The following is a 19,491-nucleotide window of genomic DNA, read 5'->3' on the forward strand; positions in this document are numbered from 1 at the left end:
CGTGGGTTGAGTTATGTACAACTATTTAAATATAATCCGAGCGACCACTCTTGTAAAGATATTTATGAAAAGATCAGTGACAGCTTATTGAAGTCTCCATTTTTCTTTTACAGTGCGCTTTGCTTCACACTTAGTGCGATTATTGTTAAAAGGCTGTTCGGAGCTCAGACGAGAACTACAGAGGAAACTTCGATTTTTATAACGCTCGAGTGGAATAAACTGGCCTATAACCTCCTGGAGATTATATGAGAATAAACAAACTTGATCATTCTTGTAGTTCGAGTTGGAGAGTTGAGACCAGTCAGTCGTGGAGAAATATTTAAGCTTATGTAATCAGCGCTAAAAAAATTATTTGCAGGCAATGAGGACCCGCCGCGGTGGCTCAGTGGTTAGGACGTTCGACTACTGATCCGGAGTTCCCGGATTCGAACCCGACCGCGGCGGCTGCGTTTTTATGGAGGAAAAACGCTAAGGCGCCCGTGTGCTGTGCGATGTCAGTGAACGTTAAAGATCCCCAGGTGGTCTAAATTATTCCGGAGCCCTCCACTACGGCACCTCGTTCTTCCTTTCTTCTTTCACTCCCTCCTTTATCTCTCCCCTTATGGCGTGGTTCAGGTGTCCAACGATATATGAGACAGATACTGCGCCATTTCCTTTCCCCAAAAACGAATTAAAGAAAAGGCAATGAGGACTGATCAGCAGCGCACAATTCGCAAGACCACAAATGTGCAGATATTTAAGAGGAGGATGACTTTTAGCAGGATTACAATGTGGATGCCAGATGGTGAAATAGCTACAGAATCAATATTAGAGGAGCACAGCTCGAGCGTGTTCTATATGTTGCTCTTACCTGTGTTTTTATGGCGAAGATCGGTATAAAAACAGACACACCTTTGTGAGCGGCACAGCGGTTATAGTGGCGAGCGGTGCCATTAGTCCAGTCTATGTCGGATGATTTCAAATCCTTATTGATTAGTGACAGCCTTTGCCAAAAGCCCGGCTAGAGGGTTTGCTTTTAAGCCACTCCTTGGGGCTCGTATTGCATCTCAAGCATTCCAAATGTTTCTGAAGGTAAGATTTCTTGTCACGCCAATGAATTGAACTTCTATCAACGCTACAGGAGCCTTACTACACGTGTAAGAAGCAAAACCTTGGGGCTCTAAACTTTTGAAAGGCTGTACTCGTGAACAAGGTTGGACCGAACTACACTCTCAATGGCATTATTACAAGACTCGAATTCCGAGAGATACTCTATGGCATTATTAAGACTCGAATTCCGCGAGATTAGCGTTTGTTGACATATAATTGGTAGCATACGAAACAACTCAGAACAAAAACATTTATGAATGGGAACGAGTTTATAAGCGTAATTTTTATAGTATATTGTAAAAGTTAATTATAATAATCCATATAGCGGCAGATCTCCCGTCGACAGGCTTCCATTTCTTGCTATTAACGTTTTTCCTACCATCAAAACCGTTCCCCATTGGTTTTGTATGGCAATCTTTACTGCTCAATGCGAGCGATGGAAACAATATAAACGAAAGCTTTTGCTACATATCGGAAGGATGGACCATTACCTTGAATATTTCTATTCCATTACCTTACAGTTTTCAATATTCAAAATTTTAACCAAGAATGTTGAACATAAATCAAAATATTTTAGCGCTATAGCGTTCGGGGGCCAATTCAGGGGAAATCCCGGCGACTACGGCGCCGGGTAGCGAAAGATTCCCAGAGACATCCCCTGATGTGACCTTGTCACATTACATCAGGCTGCAGCATAAGACCAATACCCGAGATATTCAGCTCGTCAAACTAGGCGAAGCGGTGCTCTGTGATGTAACTCCGCTCGCCCTTGACGCGATTCGTACAAGATTGATCATAAGGTGCGCACAGTGGCGCAGTGTGGATAACGTACCGTTTTTGTCAAAAGTATCCGAGCAGCAGCGGGCTTGCTGCCGAGAGATGGCGCTGCTATCTTCAGCGCTGGCCGCTGCTCTTTGGCTGCGAGTGTAAATTGTATGACGTAAGCATGCGCGCCCTCTGTTATTATGGCAGCGCTACGAAGACGTCAAATTGCTCACAGCACATACTACCTGGTTACTTCTAATCATCCGAGGAAGGAGGGCGAGAGCTCGTGTTTACGGCACCCAGTTCACACTCGCAGCCGGGGAGCAGCACCCAGCGCCGGCGACCGCAGCGCCGCCTCTCGGTGGACAGCCCGCTGCCGTCGCGGGTGCTCGTTTACTTTTGGTAAGGAGATAACGTCGCAGAGCTCAGAGATATATCTGAGCTGAGCCTAACCGGATGTGTCTATGCGGGCTCCGGCGCTGAAACGTCCTAGAAACAGCTCTTACTGTAAAAATTGCGAGACACTTTGGCAACTAAAGTGTCGAGAGGAGAAAGCCGACCATTCTGTGACAATTTTTATTATGCCGTGACGACTTCCGGTAGATGTGACGTCACACCGTTCCCGTGGCTATATCGATGCCCCAATTATACATCTTTTGGGGATCTTAAGTATTAATCACGCTTTTCATCTAATTTGACGCAAATCGGACGTATTTACAACCATTCTGTGACATTTTTCACTATACCGTGACGACCTCCGGTGTATGTGACGTCATACCGCTCCTGTGGCTATATTGACGTCCGCGCTAGTTCGAAGCAATTTTGACATTTTTCACTATAATTAACTAATTACTCTACAGTCATTAAACGTGGCTTCTAGGTTCATTTTTACTCCTCTATCTGAAGCAGCATTGGTTTCTCCTATCTTTTTTTAGTTCCCGAGTTAATATGTGTGACACGCTCTGTTAGCGGATAGACGACAGTATGAGCCATTAAAGGCTTTCGCCTTAAAATGTTCGGCCTTTCTCGCGATCGAAAGTAGGTGAAAACCTGAAATGCATTGTATAAAAGGCGTAGTAGATTAAAGGACGCCTCCTTAATTGCCTGCAGGATGTGTAGCCACCTTCGCCACTTGTATTCGTCGCGCTGGGTAGATTTCCCGGCCTTCGTGGCAGCTTTCGCTGCTTGATGAGCCGCTTTCAAGAGATGCTTATTTTCCAGTTGGACAGCTCAATTGGCGTCTCACGTCGCTTTCCGTGCGTTGAGTGCCACGAAATTTATCCGTTGCTTTCTTTGGTGCTGGGTATTCAGCGTGTTTAGGGTCGCTTGTTAGTATTCTTGTTTGCCCGTAAAGGGATGTGGCAAGAAAAAGTCAGTCATGGTGGACTCCTGAGGTCTTGATCGATCACCTTGCATCCGCCAGCCTGATGCGGTGTCATCCTAGCAGGTTCGTGGCGGTAAAGTGAGACGCTCAGTCATGTCGGCGTTATTGATTCGCGGGTCTGTTTTAAAGGGCATATGCTCGCAAAGGTTTGGTTCCGGTTAGTTGGCTTGAGGTTCTTTGAAACTGAGCGCAAAAAAAGAAAGACAAAGGCGACGTAAAAATACTTGTCTTTCGCTTGTCTATTTTGATCTGTTTCCAGGTCATCTGCTGTTTTGTCCTCATGTCCTATCCGTCTATAGCAACTGCTGCTCCCACAATTCCCTGTCCGGTCAGTGCTGCGGTTCTTATAGCCTTTCCCATCTGACATTTGCATCATTGCTGCCGAGTCCCGTGGAGTACTTGAGAGCGAATCATATTTATTTTTCGCCCTTTCGGGCTACAAGATTAAAATGCGCCGAGAGTGCGTTTCCGCTGAGAAAAGGGCAAATTATTTGCGCGCTATACGTGTCAAACAAATAGCGAAGACGTAGGTGTCATACGATTCATGGCCATCTTGCACGGAGGTTTCACGCCAGTGGCCGAACTGACCGCAGATGCAATGGCGGGTCGCATCGGCACGAGACTAAATAGCTCCGAATTAAAAGCCACCTTGATGACGCCTGATTGACTGTCACGTTAGGACTTCTTTTGCCACGCCTGCACAGGCTTGACTACGACACGCGCTCCATGCTGAATACGTCACTATCTGAGCAAAGCTAATACAGGAGAGGTTGTTTAAAGACGCACGGCCGAGAGTAGTGGACACTGTGAAGGACTAATATGCCCGAGCTGAAGGCATAGCGTTTACCACCCAAAACTCTGAATTGTTTATCTTGAGAAAGCACCACAGGCAGACCGACCATACACCAAACATAGAAGTAAGTACCGATGGACAAGCATCTAACCGGGTCCAACAGGATCCGGTTGTTCGGACTACATATGCAGGTGAATGCCAGAGCAAAATGCACCTTTGATCTTGGTAAACGACAGAGAAACCGGATAGTCCACAAAATAAGAAGAGTAACTAACTACCGCCATTGTCTTAAATAAAATACTATCCTTTGAATAAACCGCCGCTCATATTATCAGCCGGCTTGCATACCATGCCCCCTACCAGCGGTTAACCCAAACGGCATCCAAATAATTGCATACTCTCATCTGCTCAGTGAGAAAATTACCGCTGGCGTACCTCTCAACTCCGCAACAGAGTTCTACAGTTAGGAATCCAAAATACAACCTAGAACGCCAGTGAAACCCATAAAATCAACCAGCATGAAAACCTCCGACGTACCCCAACAGGCAGAAATGTACAGCAACCAACTCGGATACCAGATATCCAATTACGGACCTTCTTAATCTAAAGGCACAGCCCCGGAACAAAAAGTCAGTGTCACCGGTGCCCCGTACCGAAAAATGTCCTTTCCGAGTTCTACAAGGATAGACCCAACGAAAAAGTAAGCTCTGCATTGTATCTATGGCAAAAACCAAGAAATCCTGTACACGGACGCCTCCATAGCCTACAGTAATGGTAGCTACGGCGGCTGTGGATACAAGAAAGGAGGCCGTAAAAAATGTGACCTGATTATCAACTCAAAGATGTTTAAAAAGAAACAGACCTGGTCTTTAAGCACACCTTTAGCCCATGTACTACTGTGCAGATGTCCCTTTTTATGGTCGACGTTCCACCCTGTATACCATTCCGCTTGGGAATGTCCCATTAATGTCCCATTCCTCTATTATAGCCTGATACAACTGAAGAACACAGCGGTCTTTTCCCCCTCAAAAGACCGCCCTCCAGCCAATGGCGTTGGTCGATTCTTATGACCCAGCTAGCGTGACAATGCCAGAAACGGCGCCACAGTGGAGAGAGGGATCTATCCCCGACCATACACGGAAGGGCGGATCCCCTTTCATCCACCACTCCTTGCATTGTTACACTAGCAGGGTCGTGAAAATCGACCAACGCCATTGCCTGGAAGGGGTCCTCTGACGCGAAAAAGCCACTGAGTCCTTCAGTTGTATCCGACTATAGTAAACCCCATACCGCACCCCTCCCTTTCCCAGTGGGAAGTCGTTCCGCCTATCGGCCACGACGCGATATCGAGCAGTCATCCCCCTTGCTGTAGTGCAGTGAACCTTCCTTAGAGTAAATACATACGCACGTCATCTGCTAGCCAGCAGTGTTTACGTGCTCCCGTGCAGCATACACTCCTGGTGACTGTTGTTTCTTTCAACGTTTCTGTGCGTTCCTATTTACTTGACTGCCTCTTACGGAAAAAATGTGAACATGCTATCATTCCGGACTGCAATGAAGGTAATAATTGCCCCCATCGAGCAAATCGTGATGAATCGGCATCCTCTGTCGGCCTTCGGCATTTCGTATTTGCCGCGAGGCGCCTCAAACACAGAGATAGAGTTAAGTGCGTTGTCAAAGCAAAAATAACAGACTGCTGCCATTCCTACAGCTGAATGCAGCCGCCCAGCGATTGTATATTCTCATCAGTTATGTCTGGGGCCCGATAGGTACTAACATACAAAACGTCTTGAAGACTTCTGCCATACAGAATGCAGTTTGAACGTGCTATTTTGTTGCCTCTGTAAGTATGATCATGATGTTTGAATATTTGGTTCTTGCAAAGCTAATCGCTTTTGAAAAGGACTATCAGCAACAAAATAAACGTTAACAAGAGAACTGAAACACGAACAGCGAAATGAGAAGACCTTGGATGCTTGTAGTATAATAGAACCAGGGTAATTTCAGTTAGAAGGCGTGAAGACTGTCGTTTAAAAGCGTTAATGAACTTCGCTTGTATTTCCTCATCAAGGGTCAGTACGTCTGTGCTTATGCTTTGACATTTTAGTTCTCTTCGCGTTTCATTCGTTGCTGAGAGTACATGTAAGGCGTTTATATTTTTCGCTGTTAAACTTGAACGCTACTGCGCATCCGTCGCACCACTACAGCAAGACCATTTTCCCCGAGAGAACTTCGGACACATTTGACCATTCGCGCAAAAAAAAAACAGCGTTAAATGTCACCGCAAATATTACGTGGTGTAGGGCTTCATTTATTATGTGTCCACGGAGAGACCGAGCCGCTGTGACGCATCTTGCAGCTATTCAGGCGTAGCCAGCACCAAGAGAACGGGGCCACTTCTTGGTCTTCAGGCGGAGCGTAGTGTTGGCGCATGCCGGTAGCGGAACCCGTGACAGTTGGTACACTACAGTTTGCCCTGGTGAAAAAGTAGCCACCCTGTCACTTATCGGAAAGAAAGAACAGAGGGATCGTAATACGGCTTGAGTCGGTTGACGTGGGTGGTTTCGCGGCCACGGCGACGCAAGTCCGCAGGGAGTGGTGGATGAAAGGGGATATGCCCTTCCTTGTATGGTCGGGGATGGACCCTTCTCTTCAATGTGGCGCCGTTTCTTGCATTGTCACGCTAGCTGGGTCATAAGAATCGACCGACGCCATTGATGGAGCGGGGTTTTTTGAGGGGAAAAAGCCGCTGTGTTCTTCAGTTGTATCAGGCTATAATAGAGGAATGGAGCATTCCCAAGCGGAATGGTATACAGGGTGCGACGTAGACAATAAAAAAGGGACATTTGCGCAGTAGTACAGGGGCTAAAGGTGTGCTTAAAGACCAGTTTCGGAGGTTTGCTCGAGAACCCGGTAGGGGCCACCATAGCGAGGAAGCAGTTTCCGAGAAAGGCCGAGAGCTGTGGGAGGCACCCAGAGTCACACAAGGGAGTCGGCGGGATAGGATGTAGAGGCCTCGGAGGTGTCGCGGTCATGTTTTTGCTGCCACTGGTTCTTCTTGGTAATCGAGCGAGCGAACTGACGGCATTCTTCGGCGTGCGTTGCAGCGTCGGAGAGTGGCGTGGACTCGGAAATGACGGGACGGTAGTGAAGAAGAGTATCCCTCGTGCAGGGGAGGGGGGGGGGGGTTAGGGCTCACGGCCGTACAGCAGAAAGAAGGAAGAGATGTGAGTGGTGGTTTGCGTTGGAGTGTTATACGCGTAGGGGGACGAATGGAAGAACTTAGTCTCAGTTTGAGTGGTCGGCGTTGACGTACATGGCCAGTATGGCACTAGGGGAAGAATAAAACGGTCTGTCCGGCCGTTCGTCTGAGGGTGGTAAGACGAAGCGGTTCGGTGGATAATACGGCATTCCTTGAGGAGGGTCTCACGGTCGCTGAGCAGTTGTTGAGGAGCACCATGACGAAGAATCAGGCTCTATAGAAAAAAAGGAGGCGACGTCACGGGCGGATGCAAACGCAATGGTGGCGTTTCAGTGTAACGGGTTAGATGATCGACGGCCGCGATAATCCAGCGGTGACCAGCGGGAGTGGGAGGAAGGGGGCCGTAGAGGTCTATGCCAGCGTGATAAAAAGGGAGGGCAGAACAGGGTAACGACTGCAATGAAGCAGGCGAGTTGTGGGGAGGTGTTTTACTCCCGGTGGACAGGACGACCAACACCGCACAAAGTGGCGAACAAAGCGGTACACACCGCGCCAGTAGAACCGCAGACGCAGACGCGTGTAGGTTTTCAATACGCCGCCGTGTGCACACTAGGGGTCCGCATGGAAAGCAGCGCAAATCTCGGTGCGAAGGTGGCAGGGGGGGTGGAAGGGAGGGGGGGGTGACTGGGAGTCATTTGCGTCCGTCGGACAGGTAATTACGACGATAGAGCAGTCCGTCCCGAATAGAAAAGCGATGGGCTCGACGGAGGAGTGCTCTGGACGAATGATCTGTAGCGGGACTCGAAAGAAAGTCTAGAAGAGCGGCGACCCATATGTCTTTCCGCTGCTGTGGACATGTCTGCAGTAGTCAGCGAGGACAAGTCGGAAGAAGTCACCGGGTCAGACTATGGTGCACTGTGTAGCGGCGAGCGGGAAAGAGCGTCCGCGTCACTATGCTTGAGGTCAGAGCCGTAAATGACGTGAGTATCATGCTCCCGCAATCGCAGAGCCCAGTGAGCGAGGCGGCCTGGCGGGTCTTCCAGAGAGGCCAGCCAACCCAGGGCATGATGGTCGGTGACGGGCGGTCGTAGACATAGGGAATGCACCCAGCACCTCCACCAATTGTAAGGGGGGAGTTTATGAAGTGTCGCTGGAGAGACGGAGCCACTGTGTCGGCTCTTGCAGCGTATTCAGGCGTAGCCAGCAGCAAGAGAGTGGGGCAACCTTCTTCGTGTTCAGGCGCAGCGTGGCGCACGCCGGTAGCGGAACACGTCACAGTTGGTACACTACAGTAGTCAAAGTAGATGTATGTACGCCATTTTGATTCTAGTAACGTTGTTACGGGGCGAAGTGCTAATGCTCTCTCTACCGCGCAAGCCAATTGTTTTTGACTAGTAAAAAATAAAAGGATACGAGCATCATATGTGAAACTTTCAGTCTATGAGGAGGAATATAATAGCGCTGAAGATGATCACCGCTTATCAATATGGCTTCCTACTTACGAGGCAGTCTTTACTTGGCGAATAGTAATAGATTTTGTTAGTCACATGAATGTGAAGGAGACAGCCGATTCATTTCTTTCGGAACAGTGAATTATTATGAAGGGCTTTATTTCATGTACGTACTCTTCTGCAAATAGCCAACCAAATGATCAGACAGGCTTTCGTAAAGGATATTCCTCAATAGATAATATTCACACTATCAATTAGGTGATAGAGAAATGCGAAGAATATAAAGAACTCCTATATGACGATGATTACGGATTTTTATGGCGCGAGGGTGCCCATGGCCAAACAGCGCCATGGCACAAGGTTTTTTCGATTACTCAAGATGGGGTCAAATACCCATTTTTCCAAGCATTTAACCCCAGATAAGCCGATCACCAGGCAAAGAGAAAGCTTGTACCGGTTGTATCAGCGATGGGCACCCGGCGGCACTGGGGATCGAACCCCGCATCCCCTGCATGCGAGGCGGATGTCCAACCACTTGGCCACCGTTGCGGTCACCAACCCCTATATATTTCCGCGAATCTTTACAGTTTGTTTGTTCATTCTTCAAAGCTGCCGCCACGCCGCTTTATCGCATTGTTTTCGATGCAAGACGCGACCAGATTTATCTCGATTGATCACATCCAGGCAGAGCTGATTCTACGTTGTTCCACAATGTTACGGTAACTTTGCACGCTTTATCTCGAAAGTTCGCTATCAGTTTTAAATTGAGCACGGCTGACAGCGGCGGGCATTTTGTTCGACGACCGCCGAGCACGGTCGTTGCTACGCCGCCGCCGAGTGATTCAGTCCACTGTGGGCGCAAGTCAGGCCAAATAAAGTGTTTTGTTTAGACACCATTTTCGCAGCCTTTCTGTTCTCCGGACTGCAGTCACATGACAATACAGCCTTCATTGACTACGAGAAAGCATTTGACTCAGTAGAAACCTCAGCAGTCATACAGGCAATGTGGAATCAGGGTGTAGATGAGCCTTATGTCAAAATACTGGAAGATTGATATATAGCAACTGCACAGCTACCATTGTCCTCCTTAAAGTCAGCATTAAATTCAAATAAGGAAGGGCGTCAGGAAAAGAGACACGATCTCGCCACTGCTATGCACCGCCTGTTTATAGGAGGTATTCCAAACGTGCGCATGGCCGCTAGATTTGAGCTTTCTCATAAATTTGCTTTGATTTTTTATGTCGCTTGTTTACACTGCTTTTCTTCTTTTTGCCGGTATGTTGGCTCTTTAGAGACTGTTGAATTGTTCGGGATATGTTGTCTTTTATGTGCACGGCGAAAAGTTTGATGGATGATTTGCGGCAGGCAGCATCGGAGAGAAGCATTCTTCTGAAAACCCCGGTGATATTCCCGCAAAACAGACACAATGGAATCTCCAGAACCGCCTTAAGCGAAAATCTAACTTCCCGCTCAAACAAAGTCGTCAAAAAAATCAGTGAAAAAACCGTAGGCAAAAAGGTCAAAATCTGAAACGTGGAGGAATAAACATTTTTTTTATATTTTCAGGCTTTCAGTGCAGGGCTTCCTTAGTGGCGACGTTGCAAACAAAATGCCTCAATTGGTCAGTGTTCTGTTGCTCAATTTCCTTCCTCAACCATCGTGTCTTCGTCTAAAAAAGAAACCCAGCAAAATATGCAGTAGAATATAGAAGATAACTTTTTCTATGTTTGGTCGTCGAAAATTGTAGGCACATTGTGCTCTTGATGGTCCCGGCATATCCCGAATTTCACTGGATTCCGAGTACTGGCCACCAACATCTTGGCATTAGTATAAGGGGCGAGATCACAAGGTCGGAGCTTTCACTGGTTCCAATGCATTTCTATGACCAAAAGCAAACTCATGACATGCAATAAGCAAGGTTGCCGCTTGTCCGACAGCGAAAGGTGCATTTATTTCGTGGCATTTATGCGGCGCCAGCAATTATGGATGCCTAGTTGGTGAGCCCACTTTAGAATCCTTACAATTCATTGCAACCTCTGGTACATCTCTCATTATGTCACTCTCTCAAAAAAATAATACAAGCTCTCGAGAACCTCAGCAGGAAACGGGATGCTTTGTAGCGATAGCTACATTACTCTACCATTTCGAGATTTCAGACTGGCGGCGCCGCCACGTGGTCATGTGTTTGGTCACGTGGTGCGGACGCCGGCGCGCCGGCGAAACCGAGGGGGGGGGGGGGAGTGTAGAGGGGAAGAAAGTGAATCACGTCGAGGTACGAAGATGAAGGAACGCCCAGCCAAACAGAGCGGCGAAAGACTGACTTCGCAGTTCGATTGTGGGAGTTCCACTCGACCAGCTGGAGCTATCGCATCACTCCAGGTTTAACCAGAGCTTAACGACAGCCATTTTTTTTTTGCAGCTGGAAAATGATAGCACCCGGTGTACTCTATTGTTACTGTGTCATTGTAAGTGCGGTGCGGGCATCTATGTTCTTGCTGAGCCAAATGTCATGGCTGACGTCACGGGAGTTCATCTCTAGTGTGACATTTAAAAGGCACGTTTGATGGCCAGTATATACCGGTGCGCTCGCAGTCACTCTCCGCATTCAAGCTAAGCAGCTGTCTTCAACTTCGTCCACTCTCTGAATACAAGTTATGGCGGCCACGAATATATTGATAGCAGCGTGCCTGTCAACGTGGGCAACCATGGCAGCTTCAGCGCCGGAGTGTGCGGAAAGTCCGAAAGGCAAGCTGCAGGGCTTTCTTCTCCAATTTACTGCGGTTGCGAGTGAACTGAGGCTAATTGTTTTTTTTTTTGCTTGCTTTTCTCGGGCCCGGAGCCTAGTCGCCCGTTTTTATGGTTCCCATATAAGCTGCGAACAGTATTACCTAGCTAGACCACGAATTTCAATAAAGATAATATCCCCTGCATAAGCCTCTCACTACATTCTCGGTCTTTTAAGTCCGAAGTGTCAAATGAATCTGCAGCAACGAAGACGTGGCACTCCCCAACAGCCCAATAATCAGCCCAGTATTGGAAATGTGTTGGTAAAGGCCGGTCCAACAGAGGATCAGAGTTAAACCAGCCATTTACAGTAGTGGCTGATTACCTGTGCTGCTACGGCTATTCTCGACGGAGAATACAGCAACTAATGCCCTTTTGATATATGTATGTCCCTTTGTTTTTGGAAAAAAACCAGTTTTGCTCGGTTATTGCACCCTGAACATGTTTCTTAAACATAGTGTTAAACTAGGTTTCTACTCGAAAACGCGCCATCCAGAGGACATAGTTTCCCAGGTCACTCAGCTGCAGAAACCACAAGAAATTTAGCGGGTAGCTTGCGCCTATTTCCGGATATTTATAACATTAAATATAAAAAACAGCAACAAGCGTTCACCAGAACACTGTTTTGCGGCAAAAAGAAAATGGCGCATAAAACCTGGAATTATGAATTTTTGTTTTCAATGAACTAGAATTTGAAGTTTAAAAATATCAACCGAATTTCGCCCCCGTGTTCCGGATCAAACAAAACCCGAAAATGAAGGGTCCTATGCGCATATCCCACAAGAACCGGTATCGCCCCAATATTGAATATAGTATATGGAGTACAGTACATCGCTAATCGAGTCAGGACAACCTTAGACTCCAATCAACCAAATGATCAGGCATGCTTTCGTAAAGGCTACTTGACAATAGACCATAATCACTCTGTCGATTAGGTGATAGAAATGCGCGCAGATTATAACTAACCAGCCCCTATACTTAGCCGTCATATATTACCAGAAACCATTTGACTCTGTCGGGACCTCAGCAGTCATGCAGGCATTGCGGAGCCAGGGTGTAGAGCCTTATGTCAAAATACTGGAAGACATCTGTAACGACAGCACATCCACCGTAGTCCTCTATAAAGTCAGCAATAAAATGCGAGTAAGGAACGGTGTCATACAGGGTGGCACGATCTCGCCATTTCTATTCACCGCCTGTTTATGGGAGGTATTCAGAAGCCTGGATTCGGAACAGTTGGGAATAAGAGTGCATGAAGATTGGCTTAGTAATATGCGATTTGCTGATTGCTAAGTCACTCAGGCGATGAACTGCAAAGTATGATCTATTAATTAGACAGGCAGAGCAGAACGGTGGGACTAAAAATTAATATGCAGAAAACCAAAGTTATGTCAACAGTCTCGCAAGGGAAGAGCAGTTTACAATTTTTAGCGAGACTGTGGAAGTGGTTATCGAATATGATTACTAATGGCAGGTAGTGATCGCAGATCCTGATAATGAGAGGGAAATAACTGGGAGAATAATAATGAGGTGGAACGCATTTGGCCGGTTCTCTCAACTCATGGATGACAGTTTACATATATGCCTCAAGAGAAAAATATATAACCGCTGTGCATTACCCCTAGTCACCTACGGGACAGAAGCATGGAGGATAACGAAGAGGTTCCTGCTTAAACTCAGGACAACTCAGTGCGCTATGGAAAGGAAAATTATAGGTGTAATATTAAAGGACAGGAAGAGAGCAGAGTGAGTCAGGGATCAAACACGGGTAATGATGTCCTAGTCGAAATCAAGAAGAAATGGGCTTGAGCAGGGCATCTGTCAAGGCAAGAAAACCGATGGTCTTTTAAGATAATGGACTGGATGCCAGCAGAAGGCAATCGTAGTTTTGTGCGGCAGAAATCTAGTAAGGCGGATGAGAATAAGAAGTTAGCGGGGATAAGGTTGTCGCAGCTGACACAGGACAGGGTTACGTGGAGCGTTGATCGAGTTGTCGAAAAATGCGCAAGGTATAACGGGTCCCTATAACGTGCCTTCATAGATCACAGCCAAGCGTTTCATTCAGTCCATACAACACCAGTAGTGCACACATTGCTTAATTAGGATGTGGAAGCGTCATATATAAGTGTTCCAGCAACCATCTGTAGGCGCTGTACAGCCACCACTTTCGTCCAAAATAATGGATATGAAAACCTAATCCAGAAGGGTGAGAGCAAGAAGACACCCATCAGTATAATTCACTAAGTGTGTATAAGAAGTATTTAGAGGGTTGAATTAGGCAGAGCTGCCGAGAAATGTTAATGATATTCCCTTGCAAAGAGCTAGCTTAGAATCTAGCTAAGCACAGCGGGACTAAAGACTTAGAAAGGCAAAGTAGCATGATTAGTTTAAGAATTGTGAAGGAAACTAATGCGATGATGAACATCCTGGGAAGCAAAAAGTTTACGACAGGCAGTGAACTTCTTGAAGTGGTAAGGGAATAAATCTACTTAAGGAGGCCTAAGTGACCACACATGCGGACCAGAACATTGAACTAACTCGGTAATGAGGGAGTAATTAATAGCATCCACTCAAGCGCAGTCAGATGGCAACCAAAGCAAGCTATATAGTTTCGACAGAAACTTCGCTGCTGAAGAAAAAAATCGCTAGTGGTTTAGAATTGCAGAGCACGAAGTATTGCGTGAAACCAGTTTCTTGCAGATGGACACCACTACCACGTACCCAAAAGCGCCATTGAAGTGTCCACTAAACGAGGGAACAAGTTATGCGCCTTTCCTTTCCTCAAAATCAACGGAGTCTACAACGTCGTCAACGCCAACGCCAATGAACCCAAAGAAAGCCGGCGGCCTATTGCTCCTGTGCCGCGTTTCTGCCAAAACGTTGTCATTCCTAACGCGAACAGTTCACCTCTCTCTTTCACTGCCGCCACGTAGGTGAAAGCTTGATTGAGGTGTCCACTGAACCAGGCAGCTAGCTTCGTGCGCTTGCTTTCCTTTCGTGAATTTTGCGCACAGATGCATGCACAGCGCGAGTGTGTGGCAGTCCAGCATTCGTGGACAAAAATTTTGAATATTGGAATATTGTAAGATACTTTTATGAAAATGTCGAAGTTAATGATGCATTTAAAGTTTTTCCATCGATCGCATCAAGTAAAGACTACCATATAAAACTGATGGCAACTGCTTTTGACGATAGCAAAAACGTTCACAGCAAAAAAAAAAAAAAACAACGGCCGTGGCATAGCTTGGTTAAGCCTGGTGATTGCGAAGCTTCTCGTTCTTCTTCCGTCTCCGTAGCTCGTTGATGCTTCCTCTTTGCATTCTGCCGAGGTGCCTTGTTCGTAGTCACCATCGTAACATCTGGCTGTATGACTGCCTTGGCGAGAGGAGCGGAGCTGTTTTATACAGCTGGTGTGACGTCACTCTGACCGTAGCGCCCCTGGTGAGAGGAGAGGGAGTTAGGCCGCCGTTGGTGGCTACCGCCTCGCCTCGCGACGGCGTGAGATGGGGCCTCGTTTTTACACAGCTGGTGTGACGTCACTCTAGGTCACGTGGTGTGACGTCACGCAGCGAGGTCACGCTAAAGGTCAATGGTGCCTACCACCGCCTCGCCACGGAACGGGCTGAAGTGCGACCTAAAGTAGTATTGCTTCGCAATAAAAAAATGTAGGCCTGCCGAGTGGATATCTGCGAAAATATTGATTGCTTCAGTGACGTCTTAAACTAGTGATCCCTTTCTATTTCTGCTGCCGTGCCCACGGATGTGTTGGTTCTTCTATCGAGTTGCTCTGTACTTGAAAGAATTGTTAGCGCTGGATGGTGATATTGAGACAAATCCGGGTCCCAATAATGCACAACTTTCAAAACAACTGGAAGATATAGCTGCAGACATCAAAGAGATAAAAGAAAAACGGTTGACTGACATAGAAACTAAACTAGACGCAGTATCGAGACTGGAAGCCAAAATCGTTCTCTGTCAAGACCAGCTCGAATCTATGAATCGTGTAATTCAAAACCTGGAAAACAGAATAGATGACTTGGAAAACCGCAGCCGTAGATCGAACTTAATTGTTTACGGCTTCAAAGAAGAAGATGACGAGACTTCTGAGTCCTTGGAGCGTGATGTTAACCAAAAGATCATTCAGGACAAACTTGATCTCGCACCAGTTACCATAGAGCGCATTCATCGTTTGGGAAAACCTGCAGAGAACAAAACTAGGCCAGTTATATTCAAGCTCCTGGACTCCCGTCAAAAAACCGAAATTCTAAAGCAAGGACGTAAACTGAAAGACAGTGGTCTATCGATCGGTGAAGACTTTTCATATAAAACAAGAGGCATAAGAAGAAATCTCTGGAACAGTACCAAGCCGAACCGCGATAAAGGCGACAAAGTTTCATTAGTTTTCGACAAAATTTTTATCAACAGTCAAGCCTACGTTTGGGACTATGAAAAGAACGACAAGGTGCCTTTGCGAAAAAACTATCGTACGAAACAGACACGACCCTTAACGCCTTCAGTGGTGCAGTCAACTCCATAGATCACGCAATTCTAAGCCATAAAAAGGTCTCTGCTTCTAAATACTGATTTCCCCAACATAAACGTAATAGAGGTGACAAAGGAATTGCGACAGTGACAGTGAATAAGCATCTCCGAATAATTAATGTTAACGCTCGAAGCGTCGCCAATAAAACCGAGCAGCTTGAAATCCTTCTCCTACAACATGACCCTCACGTTGCGGTTATAACAGAAACTTGGCTGCACAGCGAGATTACCGACGACCTCATCTTTCCACCCTCGTACAAGGTATTTCGCAAGGATAGGCCCTCGAGAGGTGGAGGAGTTGCAGTACTCATTAAAAATAATATACAGGCTATTTCGCTAGAAGATGTACCTGATCTTGAGTGCCTTTGCATGAAACTGTTTTGCTGGGGACATTGCTTTATTTTGTATGCGGTTTACAGGCCTCCTAACGTAACGCAAGATTATCTAACTAATTTACAAGTTCACATGTCAAATTACAAAAAGAGTAAAATATTGCTATTCGGTGATTTCAACTTACCTGGCGTTGACTGGGAACGTCTGCAGCCATGTTCCGGGTACAAAAAAAACGTGGATATTGTATTCGACATTATGTTCACGCACAACTTGTGTCAAGTGGTTCGCGAGCCAACCCGCGAATTTCGCATGAGTAATTCAGTGTTGGATCTTGCATTTGTTCCCCATGTTTTCCATGATTGCAATGTGTCTGTCGCACCAGGACTTTCAGATCATCATCTTGTTAGTGTTTTCATTCCCATAAAACCGCTTGCCAAGACAAAAACATGTAAAGCACATCGTATCATGGACTTCACACGTGCCGATGACGCCTCAGTTATTGAGCATCTTGAAACATGCATTGTCGAATTTGATGGAACCGACGCCTGCGCACTCTGGAATCAGTTTAAGAAAATGTGTCACTATTGCCTTATAAATTTCATACCTGTAAAATACAAAAACATTCGCAAGCAGACGCCTTGGATGACACGCAGTATCATTCATCTCAGACGCCGAATCAAAAGGCTAAAAAAGCATCGTGCACAGCAGAGCACAATCAACCATTTAAGAGAAAACCTCGCCCTTGCTGTACGCCGTTCAAAAGATTATTATTTCAAAACAACTCTGCCAAACTTCATAAAAAACGACCCGGGTAAATTCTGGCGCCACATTAGCGATAAAAAAGCCCCTATATCAGAAATGACTATCAACGGTACAACGGTTACCAATCAGCCTGCCATTGCTCACCATTTTAACAATTACTTTCACAGTGTTTTTTCTACACCAAAACTGTACGATGCACCAAGCACAACTTCAGCACATCCATCTGAAGTTAACTTCATCTCGTATGATGGTGTCGTTTCAATGTTACTAAACCTGAAAACTAAATCATCCCCAGGGCCCGACGATATTCCTAACGGTTTTCTTCGGAGGTATGCTGAATCTCTGGCCAGGTTTTTGGTTATTATATTTCGCGCGTCATTGTTAACCGGGTGTGTACCTGAGGACTGGAAGATAGCCCGAGTCGTACCTGTATTTAAAAAAGGCGACCGCCTTCAGGTGACCAATTATCGACCTATATCCTTAACGTCATCTTGCTGCAAATTAATGGAACATATTGTCGCAACTAGCATTAATGAATTCTTAGATCGCAACAACATTCTGACAGATTACCAGCATGGTTTCCGCAAAGGGTTTTCCACAGTAACTCAACTACTTTCAGTTATCCATTCATTTGCGGCATCACTTGACAATAACAGCCAGATTGACGCGATCTTTCTAGATTTCAGTAAAGCGTTTGACAAAGTTCCACACCACAGCCTTATTCTAAAACTAAAAACTATTGGACTTGCGCCTATATTTATTTCCTGGATAAATGATTATCTAACTAACCGGAGTCAACATGTTTCAATCGGTCGTCACCAGTCTGGCTGTCTCCCAGTCCCATCAGGTGTGCCACAGGGAAGCGTACTGGGGCCACTACTCTTTCTAATATACATTAACGACATCATCGGTGAAGTTTGTACTGGAGTACATATTCGATTATATGCTGATGACTGTGTTTTATTTCGCGATGTTAGCAATGAAAACGATCAGAATGACCTACAAAATACGCTTACTAATATTGTACAGTGGTGCAAGCGCTGGGACATGACACTGAACGCAGATAAAAGTGTTTCTCTTCGCATAACTAACAAGATAAACGCTCTACAATATGCATATAAATTAGAATCATCACCATTGCAACAAGTAGCGTCCGTAAAGTACTTGGGTGTAACACTTACTAATAACCTTTCCTGGAACTCTCACATAGATAACATCTGTTCACTCGCATTCCGTAAGCTTTGTTATATAAGGCATAAACTTCGAAACGCCCCCGCTAACGTTAAGCTCTTAGGTTACAATACTCTAATTAGACCCAAGCTTGAATATGCTTGCATAATTTGGGACCCGTATACTAAGTCTAACATAAGAAAGCTCGAGAACGTTCAAAGGAAAGCAATTAGATTCATATATTCAAAATATCTACCCACTGACTCCCCCTCAGACTTGATGCGTGCTAACGGTATTGAAGAACTACAGGTAAGAAGACGAAATTTTCGTTTAGATTTTCTTTCATTACTTCTTAATAATAAACTCAGACTTGACCCTTCTGCTTATCTTTCCCCAATGCCAACACGGAATACACGACACTATCACAAAGCTCTTTTAAAACCATATTTTGCCCGGACTAACTCATTCAAGTTTTCCTTTTTCCCACGCACCATATCTGACTGGAACTCATTAACCGAACCAAATCAACCCTGAAAAACAGACGCGTTCCTCAGCCATCTTTGATATTGCGTATTATGTATTTTTTCTGCTTTGTCTTGCATTGCTGTATTGTTGTTTTACTACATTATCTTTGCTGTATTGTATTTTTGTTGCTTTACTTTTGCTTTTTGTGCACCTGCCCTTCCTGCTTGGACCTAACCATGGTCTGCAGTATGCACATAAATAAATAAATAAATATAAAAAACGTTGCATTCATAAACTGTTCGTCGTTGAAGAACACTTTGGTCCAGAATTGCTGGGTATGCATTCAACGGGGTCAATGAAGCCCGAAGTGCAGGAATTTGCAGATTATTATTTGTTGTGCATCTCGATCTGCTTTTTTTCGGCATTTCAAGCAGGGCTGACCGGTGAGAAAAGGTTTCTTTTCTCCGGTACGTCCTAGGGCGCATTCAAGGTGTGTTTCTTTTTTACTTTGAATATGTTGACAGCTGATATGAAGAAAGACAAAGTCGAATTATTGCAGTTAAAGCATTTGCCGTCATGAATGCGGAAAACAGTTGCCCTTGCGGGTGGTTGGTGACGGGCGATTAAATCTAGGTCCACTAGTGGGACGCCGAGATCAAGAAAGACAGCAGCACCTCAAAGTACAAGAATTCATCTTCGAACTTAAAATTCAAGGCAGCGTCTGCGGGAAGTATTATGGCGACAATTTCCT

General features: G+C 45.8%; 1 protein-coding gene across 1 annotated transcript in view; it reads left to right on the plus strand.

The window, feature by feature from the left end:
- Window positions 1–11,225: 11,225 nt before the first annotated feature.
- The window catches only part of LOC144111520 (neprilysin-1-like), a 35,597-nt gene continuing 27,331 nt past the window's right edge, over window positions 11,226–19,491 (plus strand). The window contains exon 1 of the mRNA XM_077644846.1: window positions 11,226–11,429. Coding sequence (XP_077500972.1) covers window positions 11,339–11,429 — 91 coding nt within the window. The 5' untranslated portion in view covers window positions 11,226–11,338. The remainder of the gene's footprint in view (window positions 11,430–19,491) is intronic.

Source organism: Amblyomma americanum, chromosome 11 (assembly GCF_052857255.1).
Source record: "Amblyomma americanum isolate KBUSLIRL-KWMA chromosome 11, ASM5285725v1, whole genome shotgun sequence".
Taxonomy (NCBI): domain Eukaryota; kingdom Metazoa; phylum Arthropoda; class Arachnida; order Ixodida; family Ixodidae; genus Amblyomma; species Amblyomma americanum.